Genomic DNA, 18,822 nt, shown 5'->3' with positions numbered 1-18,822 from the left:
AACAACGTTTCATTTATTATTATTTTCAACAATGCAAAGAAATTACATAGTACAAACACAAAATAACATAGTAATTGGAAATTTATCTAATCAGGTAAAAGAACTATCAAATAAACTTAAAATCTGAATTGGTGCATGTTTTGTTTCACAAGTTGACATATAGATACAATTATTATATAATCTCTATGTATATGAGAAAGTTGAGTGGAGAACATGCCAGATTTTTATTATTAATAAATACAATTCATTGTGATCTTTGTAAATGTACAGCACCTATAAACAGTGCTTTATTATGGTCTCTTCTTTGAATAAGTACAGTATAAAAAGTCTACAACTAAACATGAAAATGTTTTTCAAGCATATTCCTGGTTTTTAACAATGCATAGTACAGCAATCAATTGCTATAGATCAATTTTAGTGAGTGATTTTAGTGTATTTTATTGTATAGAAGACTGCAATAGCTCTATTTGTAGTAATTGTTTTGTTGACTTTGTCCGTATGTAGTTTATTTGTACCACAGTGTTTATACTTGGCCAGATTTTGAGGGAGCCCTTCAAGATTTTGTGGAGAAAGTGGCACATTATCAGGTAGTGCCTTTCAAGAGGAACTAACTGGAAGGTGAGGGGCATAAGACAAGGCATTTCAAAGGATGTAAGGTGCAGCCAGTTCTTTTTTTTATTTTTTAGAATTCAAAATGGATGCCATAGTATTTCAGTAGTTAAAACGTATTCTTACTTTGAGAAATCATCTCATCATGGTCTTCATTTCAACTCAATTATTCGTAAAAATTAAGAGGTTCTTTTTAAAGTTATCTCTGCAATTATATGTTCCTCCTGCCATTTAATTTTAGATTTTTATCTTTTTATCATGTTTTTAAATGTTACACATGGAGTTACATACAATATATCTTTTTTAGTTTCAGCTTTTATTTGCTATGCAGTCTGTAACCATTGCAGTGTATGTCTTACTTGTGTTTGTTCCCTCAGTAACAGTACAGTAAATGGGAAAAATAAAATAAGTAAAAAGTTGTATACTATACACAGGATATAGGTAAGCTAAACAATAGATAGACAAAAACGTAAAGTATGCAGGTGAAAAGAAAGATTTATTTTCAGTTTTGGTGGTAACAGCAGACCAAGCTATTTGTGAAATGATTTGACCACAGGTAATCATTGGCTTTACATATCTGCTCGTCTTGGCTTTGATGTACAAGTACCCTCTTCTTACCGCAGTTAGTGCCCAGGGCTTTTTTTAAATCCATTTTACTGTCACAGGCTTTCCTTTCTGTGTTCTGTTATAAAAAATGTCACAATTGGTTTAGCTTTTCTGTTGTGTGTGCTTGTATTACAGTTAATAGGGACACTTTATATGATGCATATGATAAATTCAAGAGTTTCTCTTTATTGTCTGATGTTATTATAATAGAAGAGGTAGTGAACCAGCTCTAGAGTATACAGTAGATGTGACAGTCAGCATACACTCAAATGATAAACTGGAATTTCATGAGGGAGCAGCAAAATTATTTGATTTTAGTGGAATATTCAATATTATATGTCTTAACTTTTAAAAAAGTTTTCTATAGGGTACCCCATGCAAAGCTAACTATCAGAAGAAATGGAAATATGTGGATTTCTGAATTAGTTTTAGATCAGAAAACAACACACTGTCGTACAAGAGATTTGATGTAAATTACAGTAAACAGTAGGGTTTCTAGGTGTTAGTGCGGGGACAGCTCCTTTTTAAAATTTGCATGAACGACATAAACAAATATTTCTAATAAAGAAGTAAAAACCTGCAGATGACACCTAATAAGGTTGTACACTAGAGTCAGCAGAATCCTTGAAGAATAACCTAGGCATTACATTTTAGTTTCAGTGCATGGTTATGTGTTACAGATAGGCCAGATTATTCAGTATAATTGCAAAGTGGTGTGATCTTGAGGTAGAATGACTAGGGAGCCTGAAAGCCCCATCGTATTACTTAATTTTTCTAGAGAATTTTAGTCACAGACTTTACTTGCAAAATCTCAGTGAGTTGCGGGCTGTCATGGGGCACACCTGTGAATCCTCTTGTGTAGTTTGACATTCTTAGTGACTCTGTAAGACCAGTTGTAGACCCACCCCGACTAAATCAAACTGGTTTGAATTAGTATTATGTTATAAGACTGAACTGTGTGTACAAGAGCTTATGGCCTCAAATATAATGTATAGAATGCAGCCACAAGGAGTATGGAACACTACTGTATCTGATGCTTACTGTGACAGACTAGAAAAAGAAGAAAAAAAGCCTCACCATCACTGCAAAACAATTGTACAATGTGTCATGTGGCACGTAACAAGCTTGCAATACTTTGTAAATTTGAAACAATGCTGGAAGAAGCAGTGGTGAGGCCAGCAGGAGATGTTTACCCAGTGGTCTGTCCCAATGCCAAATTGCTGTGACAAGGACACTGTGCTTTAAAAATTGGTGCTGTCCTTCAGATGAGATGTAAAACCAGTCTCAGGACATGTTTCAGAAAGAATAGGTTGTTGTTTCCCAATGTTCTGGCTAAATTGCCCAACATGGACTCGTCCATTCTGGTGCCCAGACCATGCCCGGTCTTTAACTGGTGTGGAGACACAAGGGGTGCACCTGCTCCCCAAATGTGATACAGACAGATGGCAGACACAAGTTCAGCAACACACACAGGTTTTTATTCAGCTGTGCGAAAAGATTGGACAGTACAAAAAAGCACCAAGTACAAATAAAGCAGTACAGTGTTCTTTTCTTCTCTCTGTCTCATTCCACTTCCACTCTTTGTCTCAAGCTTTGTCTTCTTGCTCCCATCTCTGGCTCGCTGAGTGAAGTGAGGCAGTCCCTTTTATATGCATCCAGGAGCACTTCAGGTGGTCCATCAGCATGGTCTTGGAAGTACTCCCAGATGTGGTTGAATCCTGATATAGTAGGACTCTGAAGTCTCTGCAGTACCCCCTGCCGGCACCCATGGAGTACAACAGGGCTGTGCTGAACTCCAGCTCCCATGGGACTCAGTGGGAATCCTGAGCACAGCTGCAACCCAGTGGGAGCTGCCATCTAAAACTCCGAGGCAGGTAGTGCCCTGTGCATGTCCGTTCCCCCGGTCCTTCCATTATGGAGGCCGTCTGACACACTGGCTAATTATGTCCCTCACCACTTTTCCACCTAATAGCTAATGTGTAATGAGTGTACTGGTGCAAGAATGGCTGCAGTCACAACACTGGTGCAAGAATGGCTGCAGTCACAACCAGTGCTACACATCGGTGGTGGTTGAAGTGGCTTCCCTACTGTCTATATAAAGCACTTTGAGTTTCTGTAGAAATGTAATTAAGATGTTTAGCAAATGTTGCACAGATTTTCAGAAATATTTATGTACACAGAGAGATGTATACACAGAAAAAAGGTAACTAAGTATTGTAGTAATACTTTGGAAACTTTTAATGGATATGTTGATAATAATGTACAAACATTAGGTGAATAGGAAATTGACCTGCACTGAACAAAACCATTTTCTTCTTCCTTCACAGTGAGGTTATTTTTATCATACCACTTTTTATGCCACCTCATTTCTTTACGCAGTCTTGATTCTTCCTTGACTATCAATTTTGAATAATCAAATTACTCAAAGAGGCCATCCCCACTAATTTATCATCTGGTGGTTTGCACCTCCTGTGACACGAGCCCAGCTATTTTTGTTATCTCAGTAAAGAAAGCCATGTGATTTCTTGATGTCCATTGCCCTAGGAACTGCCATGTCTCCGTAACGCAAGTCATGCCCTCAGACACCTTTGGATGAATTGTTTTTGACTTGCTCACACTTCCTTCCACCGTCCCCCTGCACTCATTTAGTTTTAGAGATATACTTTTGGCTTTTAAGATTCACTTTAATTAGAGCTGTGCACTTGCCGATTGACACCACCTTCTTTTTCTAGTTACAGTGAGTCCGCTTGCATTTCTGAATGTCAGTCTCCATTAACAGTAGAATCCATGAAGTTTATGATTTTTTTTTTATTGTCCCTGACCTCCTTAAATTTTCCTGACTTACACCAAGAAGCTGTTAGCTCCTTATCACTGTGCTGTTAGCCCACATTTGTTTTGCAAATGTGTGGATTAGCAGAACGCAGCCTGCTACACCCCCACCCCCCATTCAGTCAGATGAAGACATTGCCTTGTTGCATTTCTCACAGCTCAAATCTGTGTTGAAGTGTTTACCTGGTGATACATTTGTAAAGAGTTAAATAGGTAATTAAAATCCTGTGATTGAAATACATAGAATTCATGGGGGTTCCGTGTCTACAACGATCTGTGTAAATATAGAATGACAGAAGAAATGTGAGGCAGGAAATGCTGAAAAAAATGACTAAAACAGAAAATGTTTTCATATGTTATGGTAATAACGATATAGTTTAACAAAAAGTGTAACAAAACAAGTATGTTTTATTCAAGAATTAAACCGAACAAAAAAGAAATTGCTCAATTGACATGTCCCTGAAACCCAACTATCAGTCAGTACAAAGTCACGGACTGGTGCAGTGGATAAGCTACCTCTTTTAATCTCAAGGTAATAAGTTCAAATCCCATGTTGTCTCTGCATTTAGAGCCTTGAGTACATGACTTGCTATTATTATTAGCATATTATTTGAGCCTGTAACACCCTGTGTAAATTTATGGAACTTGTAAAAGTTAGCGCTAAAAGGATAAAAGCAGACACACAAATACAATACAATACAATACAGTTTATTTTTGTATAGCCCAAAATCACACAGGAAGTGCCGCAATGGGCTTTAACAAGCCCTGCTTCTTGACAGCCTTTCCTTTACTCTCTGAAATGACAAGGAAAAACTCCCAAAAAAACCTCGTAGGGAAAAATGGAAGAAACCTTGGGAAAGGCAGTTCAAAGAGAGACCCCTTTCCAGGTAGGCTGGGTGTGCAGTGGGTGTCAAAAGAAGGGGGTCAATACAATACAATACACAGAACAGAACAAATCCTCAATACCGCATAAAAATAAAAATTTTAGAAGTACGGAGCAGAATTTAACAGTAGATGATATCACATAATAAGATTTGGATATTTTTAGAGTCCTGGAGACCTCATCCATCAAGCTGCCTCCCTCATTTGGCCATTCCATGGCTGAAACAGTGCTAGGCCCAAATAGAATACAATACAATACAATTTATTTTTGTATAGCCCAAAATCACACAAAATACAGTTAAATCATGTTTTCTTGGTGTCTTGTTGAGCAAACAGACACCCCAGTGTCTATGGTGGATGTTACTTATCCTCACACATGGACATTCACATCAACGTGTCATTTGAATGATTTTTTTTAATCCAAGAATAAAAATGAATAAAAAAAAATCGTTCAAATGACATGTTGATATAAATGTTCGTGTGCTAGGAAAAGTAACATCTTTTACTAGTACCATAAAGTTTACACAGGATATTACAGACCCAAATCAAAATTATGTTTTTATCTATACTAATAAAAGGCAAAGCCCTCACTGACTGACTGACTGACTGACTCACTCACTCACTGACTCATCACTAATTCTCTGACTTCCCGTGTAGGTAGAAGGCTGAAATTTAGCAGGCTTATTCCTTACAGCTTACTTACAAAAGTTAAGCAGGTTTCATTTCGAAATTCTACACGCAACGACGGTCGATAACGGTCGACAATGTCCGCCATGTTGAACTTTCTTATTTATGGCCCCATCTTCACGAAATTTGGTAGGCGGCTTCCCTGCGCTAACCGAAACCAATGTGCATACTTATTTCGATGGTATGACGCCACTGTCGGCCGCCATATTGAACTTTCCAACGTCACTAATTCTCCAACTTCCCGTGTAGGTAGAAGGCTGAAATTTGGCAGGCTCATTCCTTACAGCTTACTTACAAAAGTTAAGCAGGTTTCATTTCGAAATTCTACGTGTAACGGTCATAACGGTCAACAATGTCCGCCATGTTGAACTTTCTTATTCATGGCACCATCTTCACGAAATTTGGTAGGCAGCTTCCCTGTGCTAACCGAAACCAATGTACGTACTTATTTCGGTGGTATGATGCCACTGTCAGCCGCCATATTGAACTTTCCAACGTCACTAATTCTACAACTTCCTGTGTAGGTAGAAGGCTAAAATTTGGTACTTATTTCGGTGGTATGATGCCACTGTTGGCCGCCATATTGAACTTTTCAACGGTCTTTGTTACTTATGGGCCCATCTTCAAGAAATTTGGTACGCGGGTTCCCAACTCTAACTGAATCCTACTTACGTACATATATACGTCCATAGCCTGCAGCTCAGTCACCATCTGAGGCAGCGTTGGGTCCCCCATCCCAACGCCTCCCATGTTGTTGGCTTCTTGCCTATATAAGGCTGTCGGTCGCTCCAGTCTCTACATTCCCTTCCTTGCTTCGCCACGGGATTTACGTCTCCCTGCTAATAACTACAGCCTTCCTATTTAATCCATGGCTTCTCAGCTGTTTTATTGTTTGTTTATTACGATTATAGTTATTGTGTAGGTATTTTAGACTTACTTTACATTGTTGAGGTACCCATTTCCTTTATCATTCCAACCGTACCCCCATTAACATGTCTATCGAGGTGATCACCATCGATCAAAGAACTGTCACTTACCGAGTGGTGTCCATGCCTGGAGATGGCACCTGCCTTTTCCATTCTCTTTGTTACATATTGCAGGCTCACTCTTGATATCTGGAGGAACATTGTGTCTTATGTATTGAATGACTGGGACAGGTTCAAGGTGTGGACTGATGACGGTACAGGAGATAATTATACTACACAGGAGCACTATAAGAGTGAAATGCTTAAGTCCTTCACCTATGGTTCTGCATGTGAGTTGATGGCTGCCGCAAAATTGTTCGGTTGTCGCTTTCAAGTGTACCGAAATGGCCAAATATTTTACACCTTTCGAAACCGCCAATGCCTCTTAAACATCTTAGATTCACAGGTGACGATTTCAGTAGTGGACACTTTGATGTTTATGAATGTTTAAACTCTCAAAAGCTGGATGTGAAGTTATCGATAAAACCGGTTGTATGCTTACAACGCTTGACAAATGCCGAATGTCTCTTCAACACAAGTCCTACAAATACTGTCGTAATTGAAACAAACCATGAAACTCAAACCGACTATGTCAGCAGCAATCCAAGCTGTGAGATTTGAAACAAGATTACTGTTCACATAGCCAACTGTACGTTGCATGCTCAAGAGTAAGCTCAGCGCACAGCTTGGTCATATTACAACCGGAGGGCCGAACTCACAATTTGGTATACAAAGAGATCCTTAACAAATAATTATTGGTATATTTTCCCTCAGTTTAAAAAGGTTTAATTTTCTTCTTAATGAAAATTTTAAGGCAGTACTTCGCCGCTGTGAAGCGCGGGTATTTTGCTAGTTATATAATAGTAGGAATAATAATAGCTGCTTACTTTTAAAAAAAAAAACTGCATATGTAGTGGGGACCCAGGGTCGAACCAGCAACCTCTTGATTACAAGACTGCAGTTCTTACCTCAGCACCAACCAAGCTGACACGTTTACTATGTACACTAACCCAACTTCTTTTCTTCTTGATTAAAAGCACACTTGTTTTTTGTTATACCTGTACTTTTTGTGAAAGTGTTTATTGGATATTTAGACTTCAGTCTACATACTTAATACACTTCACATCAACATTTTGTTATTAGTACTATAACATGAAAGAAGTTTCTCTTTTGATTATGTGTTCAGCATTTCGTTTCAGCCTTGCATTTCCTGTCATCCTACATTTACACAGATCATTGTAGACACGGAACACACATGAAATGTATGTATTTCAAATAACAATATTTTATTTAGAGTTCCAAATACCTCACACCCAGGTAAACATACTTAAGCTAGGACAACTTTGTTTACGACCTCAGCTGCATCGGTGGTGGGGATGGGATAGCAGGCTGTCTGCTGCCAGTGCTGACTGAGGGAATTTAAGGTGGCCCAGCATTACTACTTTTTTTGTAGGCTTAAGAGATTATATTATTAAGGATGGAATACTAGTAGGTATCATTTTATAACAGATTTGGCAATAATTTGGTTATTATGTATTACTATGGTATACTAGTATTAGAAATTTTATATTTTTGTTTATGATATAAAATTATATTTAAAATACTGTAAAATGTTAATAAAATCAGAGTTGCAAAAAAACTTTAATCAAACAGCAAATCACATTACTTTCCACAAGATAGTAGCAACCATCAGTACTGTACTAGGCAAATAACTTGGGTGTAACGTTTAGTGGAAAAAAATAATTGAATGCAGATAATAAGAAAGGAGAAAAATATGTGTTACAATGCAGCCTTAAAATTCCTGTCAAATGTGAATCAGTTTTTATGAATCAACTTTGTTGTTCTGTCCCTCTTTTTAATTAATACAAAAAAGCTTGTGGATTTCATTTCTGTTGAATTCTGTATCTGATACTAGTTGTGCACTAGGACTAAATATACATTGCAACAGAAAAACACCACCTTCTACACTGTTTTTCCTAAATCATTGACCTAAGTTGTATTGTGAAGGAATTCCATGTGTTGATATTTTCTCTGTTTCCCTTTAAACATGTAATTTCCAACACCATGCAGTTTGCAGTGTGTCATTAAGTATCAATATAATTGCGACCAGGTGTGCTGCACATTATGAAGGCTTGATTCTTTACTTCCTCCTTCCTCCTCTGCTTTATTAGTGAGAGGAGATTTCTCATACAGTATATAAAACTCATAAATCTTTTCAAAGGCATAGAGCTGTGATGCAAGTGTAGTATGTGTTATTACTTTCATGTTATTAAAATTCGACTGTATTTGTAATATAATAGCTTATTACTGTGTGGAGATAATAGATGAAGATTTATGATAAATATAGTTAGAAAGAAAGTCACATATTGTTTTTTTGCTGTGTAAGTCTTCCACCCCTAAATATTGGTATGTTGAAATGAATGTGGTTACCTTCAGCCTGGGAAATAAGTGTTTTTACTGATGAGTGAGTGAGTTGGGGAGTGAGTGAGTTAGTCAAAAAGCTTTGTATTGTGTGCGTGTATGTATGTACATATATACAGTCATATGAAAAAGTCTGGGAACCCCTCTTAATTTTTTGGATTTTTGTTTATCATTGGCTGAGCTTTCAAATCAGCAACTTCCTTTTAATATATGACATGCCGTATGGAAACAGCAGTATTTCAGCAGTCACATTAAGTTTATTGGATTAACAGAAAATACCTGTATGCAATTTGCATCATAACAAAATTAGACAGGTACATAAATTTGGGCACCCCAACAGAGATCTAACATCAATACTTAGTTGAGCCTCCTTTTGTAAATATAACAGCCTCTAGACACCTCCTACAGCCTTTGATGAGTGTCTGGATTCTGGATGGAGGTATTTTTCACCATTCTTCTATACAAAATCTCTCCAGTTCAGTTAAATTTGATGGCTGCTGAGCATGGACAGCCTGCTTCAAATCATCCTATAGATTTTCGATGATATTCAGGTCAGGGGACTGTGACGGCCATTCTAGAACATTGTAATTATCCCTCTGAATGAATGCCTTTGTAGATTTCGAACTGTGTTTTGGGTCATTGTCTTGTTGGAGTATCCAACCCCTACGTAACTTCAACTGTGTGACTGATGATTGAACATCATACTTAAGAATTTGTTGATATTGGGTTGAATTGATCCAACCCTCGACTTTAACAAGGGCCCCACTCCCTGAACTAGCCACATAGACCCACAGCATGATGGAACCTCCTCCAAATTTAACAGTAGGTAGCAGGTGTTTTTCTTGGAATGCGGTGTTCTTCTTCCGCCTTGCAAAGTGCTTTTTGTTATTACCAAATAACTCAATTTTTGTCTCATCAGTTCAAAGCACTTTGTTCTAAAATGAATCTGGCTTGTCTACATGAGCATTTGCATACAACAAGTTACTCTGTTTGTGGAGTGAGTGCAGAAAGGTCTTCTTTCTCATCACCCTGCCATACAGATGTTCTTTGTGCAAATTGCGCTGAATTGTAGAATGATGTACAGATACACCATCAGCAGCAAGATGTTCTTGCAGGTCTTTGGAGGTGATTTGTGGGTTGTCTGTAACCATTCTCACAATCCTCCGCATATGCAGCTCCTGTATCTTGGCCTGCCAGACCTGGGTTTAACAGCAACTGTGCCTGCGGCTTTCCATTTCCTGATTACATTCCTTGCCGTTGAAACTGACAGTTTAAACCTCTGAGATAGCTTTTTGTAGCCTTCCCCTAAACCATGATACTGAACAATCTTTGTTTTCAGATCTTTTGAGAGTTGCTTTGACAATCCCAAGCTGTCACTCTTCAGAGGAGAGTCAAAGGGAAGCACAACTTGCAATTGACTAACTTAAATACCTTTTCTCATGATTGGACACACCTGTTTATGAAGTTCAAGGTTTAACGAGCTAATCCAACCAATTTGATGTTGCAAGTAATCAGTATTGAGCAGTGACATGCATTCAAATCAGAAAAATTACAAGGGTACCCAAATTTTTGCACAGCCAGTTTTTCACATTTGATTTAATTTCATACAACTAAATATTGCTTCACTAAAAATTTTTGTTGAGAAAACACCCCAGTACTCAGATGTTCCTAGGAAATGAAAGACATACCACTGTTATCTTTTTTGTTGAAAGTAGAGTAAATTATTATGCAGGCTGAGAGGGGTTCCCAATTTTTTTCATATGACTGTATATACAGTATATGTGTGTGTGTATGTGTAGATTAGTATATTGCACAGATGAAATAAAAAATTGAATACGAAATATGATTAATCCTGAAGTAACTTTTGGCATGACTTTTTGTTTTTATGTTATGCTTTTGTCATGTCTTTAAATTGTACATAACTTAATAACATTGTTTTTTTTTTCCTTTTCTTCCATTTAGCCAGTCGCCTACAGATGACTCAGAGGAAACTAATAAGCTGCCAGAGGTACCACCCAGGATCAGACTACCCTATCAATCAACTACTTTGCCAAGTGTTCCGCAACAAAGACCATCTACTCCTCAAGAGTCCAGTAAGAAGAAATATTCATTCTATTGCATTCTATGTTACTTTATGCAAAGTTTGGGCATATAGGACAAAACAAAATATAAACTGTAAATACCTGTAACAACTATAGGTAGAAAAATCAGCTAAATTTAGACTTTTGATAAAGTGTAAAATTTAACAATTCTAAAAAGTAGAAACTTGCAGTCCTTTTAAAGGGTACCTGCGTCAAAATATAAATCACTTTCTAACTTGCTCAATTCATAATAAATATTTTAAATTTAAATTCTGATAGGCATTCTATATCTGCGTACTAATTAAAAAAGTTATGTTAAAGCATTTTAAAATTTTCGTGTCTTGAAATAAAACATTTTAGTTAAACACAGATTAAGCAGGCAATGTAGGCTACAGGCTAGGATGTGCAACAGGGGTCCAGAAGTCACTTCTATTCTCTGGATGTATAGCAGAGGTGACCCTCATCTAAGAGTGCAGAGTTCCTGTCCATTATGCTGGTCTCCCCGTCCGACTACCATGCTTCCTGTTCACCGCACCTGCCTGCTTGTCAGATCTTACTCTCTTTTCTCAAACTCATTTCTCTCCTTGAGTTTCTCTTTGCATACATCTTTATTTCTTGAACCTTTCTCTTCCCCTCTCACCCTGCTTAGTGTCCTTTCTACTCAGTGGGTGCAGATACTTTAATCAATGACCCATGGAGCGTCAATGAAGAGATCAGCTAAAACCAATCACTCACTGACGTGCAAATACGATTAACCAGTTTCCTCATTCAACGCTTTAGGGCCGCACGATTTTGCAGCCATTCACACCTGCATATCCTGGGCCTCACTGTTTTTATTATAGGATCCAGCAGCTAAACATCCCTGTACTTGCTTCACCACAACTTGCTGATAACAGAACTTGTTATAATTCTGTGACTTTCATTCTGTCATGTTAGATCATTCATATTGTGTATTTTTCTTTAATAAGTATATTTGGTCCCTGATGTGTGTGTGTGTGTGTGTGTGTGTGTGTGTGCGTGCATGCGTGCGTATATTTTGTGTGTTCAACCTGTGATGGACTAGCACCCTGTTCAGATGTTGATTTTGCCTTGTACTTGATGATTGGTGGAACTGGCTCCAGCTGCCCTGTGACTGGATAAGAGGGTTTAGAAAATGGATGAATGAATTATTCATATTATTATTGGACAGAAACAGAATAGTAGCTGTTAGTCCCTCACTTTTTTTCTCTAAATATTTTTTAAAACAGATGCTTCATGATGTAAACACTCAGGTATAAATTGCACAAAATTAGATAGTGAACTCTGATTCTTTTGTTACTTGCAACTCATTGTTAATTGTCAGTTGTTTAATAATAACAATTAAAAAGGAAATGCATCTCTCAAAGTCTAAAGGAAGATTTCCATTACTTATTTGCTTTACAAGCAAGTTAACTAAAATGAAGGACAAAAATATGAAGACTAATTTGTTCAGCAGCAGTAATTTGATTTTAATTAAGCAATTGGATTAAAACATAATCCCACTGCAGTCATTCAGGAACCAAACCCTGATGTAGAACATTAAACCACAATGTTTCCATTTCATTCCCTGAATGTCACTTGTGATGCTCAGCAAATCGATTAACCTATCTGTGGCCTAGACATGTTAAAGAAAACAAACCTATGTAATTTAGATGTTTTTCTCATGTGATCCACTTTGGTTGAAGGTATGTCTGACATGTGGGAAAAATGCAAAACCCTGAACATCAGTGTAGTGATCCAAGAGAGAAAATGCAGATAGTTCCATTTTAGAATATCTCATGCTGTAATATGTTTGAGACATGTCATGAGGAAGAGTTAAACAGCCTATATATAAGGCAGTGACAAGTTGAAAAGATTTCTGGGTTGCTTCAAATCTGAAGTTCATTAAAATCAGATAATCAGATGGTCAGCACAAGATATCATTGTAATAAGTACAATTACAAATTTAATTTTTTTTTCCCAGGAGATAGCTCAGAATGTAATGAAGAAATGAATCCAGCTGATGATAATCTATTTGACACCTTGGACATGTCTGATAAGGTCAGTATCTGTTTTAAGATTATGTACTGCTATATAAATTGCTTACATAAGACAACTCTAATATCATGCAAGATAATGTTGCAGTTTGTGAGCCTGTCCTTTTTTGATTGTAATATAATTTACTAGCCGAAGCCCGCTGTAGCATAAGGCGGTGTAAGAATAGGAACGGAAAACGGTGAGAAAGGAATTCAGTATAACAAAGGCTTAGGAAACCACCGTCACAGTATAACGAAAATAGCAAGGAACGAAACCAATGCCAATGGTCGAGAGAGTACCTTCCTGTAGCAGGCTACGGAAAACATAGACATATATAGATAGACGCCGCATTCACTGTGTTGCCCAGTTGACACGATAAGTCAGTGCATCCGCCCTATTGTAAGTGGTAAAAGTGCCATTTAAACTAATACAGGTAGACGTGGAAACCGAGTTTTCTGATGAAAAAACAATAACGTTTTAAACAGTATCATTTACATACAACAGATTTTGGCGAATCGTTTACATGCAATTATTTATATCCATTTATACACTAAATGCGTGCGTGTGCCATGGTCTTAGAGTTGGCGGACGGGGCTCTGTGAGTTGGCGGGCGTGGCTCTCTGTCTTGCGTGTGCTCTCTGTCTTACTTGCCCTTAGTTAGAGTTGGCGCTCGTGGTTCTCTGTCTTGCGTGCGGTGTGAAGTCAACGTGCCTCAGAGGTGCATGTGGACTTTTACACAGATGAAAGCGACTGAGGTGAGTTTGGTGAGTTGTTGTGTGCCTCGAGAGTGACGCTGGACTCAGGGGGGGAGGTTACAGCTGGCGTGCGTGGCTCTGTCGTGCGTATCCCAAGAGGTGGTAGGAGGGTTAGAGTTGGCAGGCGGGGCTCTGTCGAGCGTATCCCATGGTCTTAGAGGCTCTGTCTTGCTTGTGCTCACTGTCTTGCGTGCCCTCAGAGTATTGCTTGCGCTCAGTGTCTTGCGTGCCCTTAGTGAATCATATATATAGATACAAAATATTCCTCTCTTTAGTGATAGCAAAATGTATCATTTTAGTAACAATCTTTCACTTTGCTGATTGAATAACAAGACCTTGTAGTTTAATAGAGAGAACATTCACTACAGAAAATAGATAAAACTAAAAAAGAAATGATTAAGAAATGCAAAATATGTAGATTTGCATTCATAATGTATTTTCTTTATAAGTTTAAATGGTTGGCTATTTAAACAACTCCGGACCAACTTTTTCCAGTACAAGGTTAAAGGCAGAAATTGAACAATTGTGTCAAAAATGTTTACAAAAAAACTGTTTGTGCTGTCTTGGATATGATTTTAAACGGTTTTCCTGTGTCTCTGCTCACCCTTACTGAAACTCTCAGATACAACCCAGCTTCTGGTGTTACTCAGCAATATCTATAATGCAGTATATATATATATATATATATATATATATGAATGTATAGATAGAATAATATGAGAAGGTGGGCTGTCCATGTTTGCTGTGTTTGTTTTTGAATATTTAACATTATATGAATGCACTGGTATAGAATTGCACATTTTGTGAAATAAGGTAGAATCATTATTCAGTTTAACCTTGGATTGCAAGCATAATTCATTCCGGAAACGTGCTTGTAATCCAAAGCACTTGTGTATCAAAGCGAATTTCCCCATAAGAAATAATGGAAACTCAGATGATTCGTTCCACAACCCAAAACTATTTATATGAAATGAATAATACAAAATATAAAGTAAAAATACATAAAAGAAATTAACCTGTACTTTACCTTTGAAAAGAATCATGGCTGGGGTGAGAGAGACAAGAGAGAGGAGGGGTATTGTGTAGGACAACTTTCACTCTAACTAACGGAATTCCTGCTATCTGTTGGCTCACTGGAATCATCTTTTTTTTTTTTGCGACTTGAACAAGGAACTTATCCAATGACAGCTGCTTTTGCCTGAAGAGTCCCTATACTTGGACACAAAATAAAAAAATTCTTTATGCACTGTAAGGTTTATAAACTTTTTTGGGGTTCCACCCAACAGGATGATACACGGAAGAGCGTCCCGAAGCAACCGCAGACTCCCAGAGAAGTAGCTGTTCACCATAAAAGCGAATCTGAAAAGATCGCGGACATGTTATAAGCGCCTGCCGTTGATGGGTGATACAAGGAACATTATAAATCCACAGGGCACAGTATTACTTGGCCACTAACCTGACCATCACCCTGCCTGACTGCTGTGTCTGTGTATAGGAGAGTGGCAGATTCCGCTACAATAAATAACCATACTGTTCCTGTTTCAAGCTGAATAAAGCTGGTGTTGCTAAAGTACTGAGACTCAGCTTCATGTTTTGGGGCGCAAGACAGAGACTAACACGTTACAACACACACACGTGGTCACAATGCTATAGTAAACAGTATACGCTCGTACGAATGCTGACTATATAAGTGAGGCACGCCGACTGACACCGAGAATGGGAGACGATTACCCACAATCAGTTGTGATCACATGACGCTCAGCAGACAAAGCGTATATGTACTACTCGTATTGCAAGACCTCGCTCATTTATCAAGTTAAAATTGATAAAAAATTTTAGCTTGTCCTGCAAAACACTCGCAGACCAAGTTACTCGCAATCCAAGGATTTACTGTAACAAGAATGCACTTACGCTTAACTCGTATATTCTTCCAGAGGTACCAGCTCCCTGCAAACAGATTTTTTTTTACTTGTAACCACTGCTAAAGACCACACTCTTTCAATTCATCCAAATGAAATAATGAAGGAAAACTTGAGCAATAGAGAAGAAAATTGCTCTCAGCTTGTTGCTTTTAATAGTTATTCACATTACGAAGCATAAATAGCTGTCAAGATAATGAAAAAGAAGACATCACAAAAAGGAAACATAGGAGTAAACAATCAACTTTTTTGCACTTAATTCTTCAACTTGTCTTCTCATGATTACCCCAGATTATTCTTCTACAGTTGACTTTTAGCTGATAGGCATGGTGGCAAAAATAGGAAGCATTGAGCCAAGGTGATGTGGCCAGCCATTTACAATACATGTTTCATTTCATTATCACATATCAAAATATTCATGTAGTTAAAATTATCCTTACTTCAAAGCTGACACTCTTAATGGTTACAAAAAAAATAATAAATTTTCTATCCATACTTTTACATCTCCTTTTCAGCCTTGCTTTTTGCTTCTTCGTTAGAACCTTCTAACTGAACAACTAATTTTTATAGCCATATTTGTTTTTACTTCTTTCTCTCTCCCTCTTTCTATAGTATCTTCCTTTAAGTAAAATGCAACTTATTTTTCTTTCTACCAGATTGAGTTTGTCTTGTAAGTTCTCTGAGGCATACCCTGTTGCACCTTTGAGCATTGCTAACTGATATAAACACATAAGTAGATTTTTTTTCTCTCTTTTGCAAAGGCATTGTGATGGACTGGTGCCCCATCCACAACCAGTTCTGTTCTCTTGTCCAATATTGTTGGTGTAGTTTTGTATGCTGACTGGAAAATGTTCAGAGGAATTTCTGATGATGACATCAGTGTGTTTATGGAAGCTGCTTTATTGGATGTCTTGTGAATGAAATCGTCCTGAAAATCATCATCGTGACTCACCCACACCAGAAACAATGGGTGGATAAAACCATTTATGATGCACCAAGCACACATATTGCTGTGTACAACTCAGAGATTGTGTCTTGAAACACGGGCGATTACAGAGGAAATAACACTGTCTTTGTCAGAATATAATGTAAGGAGAGCTTTCAGGAAAGTGAACACTAAGAAGGTCCAGATTGCATTCCAAGACATGTTTTTAAGATATGTGCTGATCACCTTGCACCAGTGTTCACGGTAATATTTAATCTTTCCTTAGACCATTCTGTTGTGCCAACATGCTTTAAAAGATCCACCATTGTCCCTGCACCTAAAAAAGTAAGTGCAGCTTGTCCTAATGACTATTGTCCTGTCACAGTAACACCTATAGCAATGAAGTGCTTCATGAGGGTAGTCAAAAATTAAATATGCTATTCTCCACCAAAAGAACTGGATCCATTACAGTCCACATATCACTCCAGTGGATTCACAGAGAAACCATTAACCGTAATCCTTCATACATTACAGGCCCACCTGGTCAACAAGAGAGGAAATTATGCACAAATGCTTTTTATAGGCTATAGTTCTGCATTTAAGGCAGTAAACCCCTCTAAGCTCATCACCAACCACTGGGACTTGCATCTAAATACTACACTGAGTTGCTTGGTTTTTCATGTTACTAACAGGCTGACCCCATGTGGTTCGAATAGGTGGCTACCCCCTGTCATCTCTCACTCTTAACACTGGTGCTCCACAGGGCTTTATTCGGAATACACTACTGCAGTCCCTCTACACGAATAACTGCACAGCTCTACATGACTCTAACATCTTTGTTAAGTTTTCGGATGACAGCTGAGGTAGGCCAGATATCTAATAACAATGAAAAGGCTTACCTGAATGAAGCAGAGAGTCTGTTGAAGTGGCATTTTAACAACACTCAGGTAGAGATGATGCACAGTTTCAGATGTCCACATCACAGAGAACTTTACCTAGTCTATGACTTGATTTGAATGGCTAATAAATAATCAACCTATTCAGATCTGCATATTTACTAATAAGAAAAAAGAAATTTTGCAAATAAGAGTGGATCATTGATTCTCATTCATTGATTGTTTGGTGATAGGGATTGAAATTGCATTTTTTAAGAGTTATATGCCATCTCTTTAGTCACTTAAAGTATAGTTTCTCATTTCTAAATTAGATCCTGTGAGGGGACAGCGCGGTGGCGCAATGGTATTGCTGCTGCCTCGCAGTTAGGAGACCCGGGGTCGCTTTCCGGGTCCTCCCTGCGTGGAGTTTGCATGTTCTCCCTGTGTCTGCGTGGGTTTCCTCCGGGTACTCCGGTTTCCTCCCACAGTCGAAAGACATGCAGGTTAGGTGGATTGGCGATTCTAAATTTACCCTAGTGTGTGCTTTGTGTGTGTGCCCTGCAGTGGGCTGGTGCCCTGCCCAGGGTTTGTTTCCTGTCCTCCGCCCTGTGTTGGCTGGGATTGGCTCCAGCCGACCCCCGTGACCCTATAGTAGGATATAGTGGGTTGGATAATGGATGGATGGACTCTGTAAGGCAATTAATACATGCTTAAAATAAACCTTCATATTGTATAATGTCAATTTCTTGTTGGGCAGATTATGTTATTAGCAAGAATAATAAATTAATCTATATAATTTCAATGAACTGAAACATGTGCGTGCCTCACAAAGTGTTGAAACAACATACATCTATTTATTTTGTTTTAATTTATTTAGTTTAGTTCTGCAGGTCGCCAGTGTCTCTTCCTGCAGCATCAGTCACAAGAGGGGAACCAATCACAGATGAAGTACCAGTGTATTTCAGGGCACATTCATGTACATACCCATGTTTAATTATAGTGGTTCGAATGAGATTAACAAATTAGCCTAAACAGAATGTCATTAAGATGATGTTTGAGGGAAGAGGGAAGACCCAAAAACTATGCAGATACAAGGAGAATGTGAGGTAACAATGTTTGAATGTTTGTACAACTGCAGTGTCCCTATTAAAACATTCAGTTTGTAAAAATGTTTGTTTACAGTATAATGTGAATTTCGAGTGTCTAGAAAATGCTTAAGGAAATTGTAAAAATG

General features: G+C 38.0%; 1 protein-coding gene across 9 annotated transcripts in view; it reads left to right on the top strand.

Moving 5' to 3' along the window:
• The window catches only part of LOC120523933 (arf-GAP with Rho-GAP domain, ANK repeat and PH domain-containing protein 1), a 391,846-nt gene that overhangs the window by 178,968 nt on the left and 194,056 nt on the right, over positions 1–18,822 (top strand). For all 9 annotated transcript variants that reach the window (XM_039745649.1, XM_039745646.1, XM_039745647.1 and 6 more), the window contains 2 exons: positions 10,962–11,092; positions 13,062–13,138. In XM_039745649.1, the coding sequence (XP_039601583.1) occupies positions 10,962–11,092; positions 13,062–13,138 (208 nt within the window). The remainder of the gene's footprint in view (positions 1–10,961; positions 11,093–13,061; positions 13,139–18,822) is intronic.

Source organism: Polypterus senegalus, chromosome 2 (genome assembly GCF_016835505.1).
Source record: "Polypterus senegalus isolate Bchr_013 chromosome 2, ASM1683550v1, whole genome shotgun sequence".
Lineage (NCBI taxonomy): Eukaryota > Metazoa > Chordata > Cladistia > Polypteriformes > Polypteridae > Polypterus > Polypterus senegalus.
This window is presented reverse-complemented; position numbering and strand designations above follow the sequence as displayed.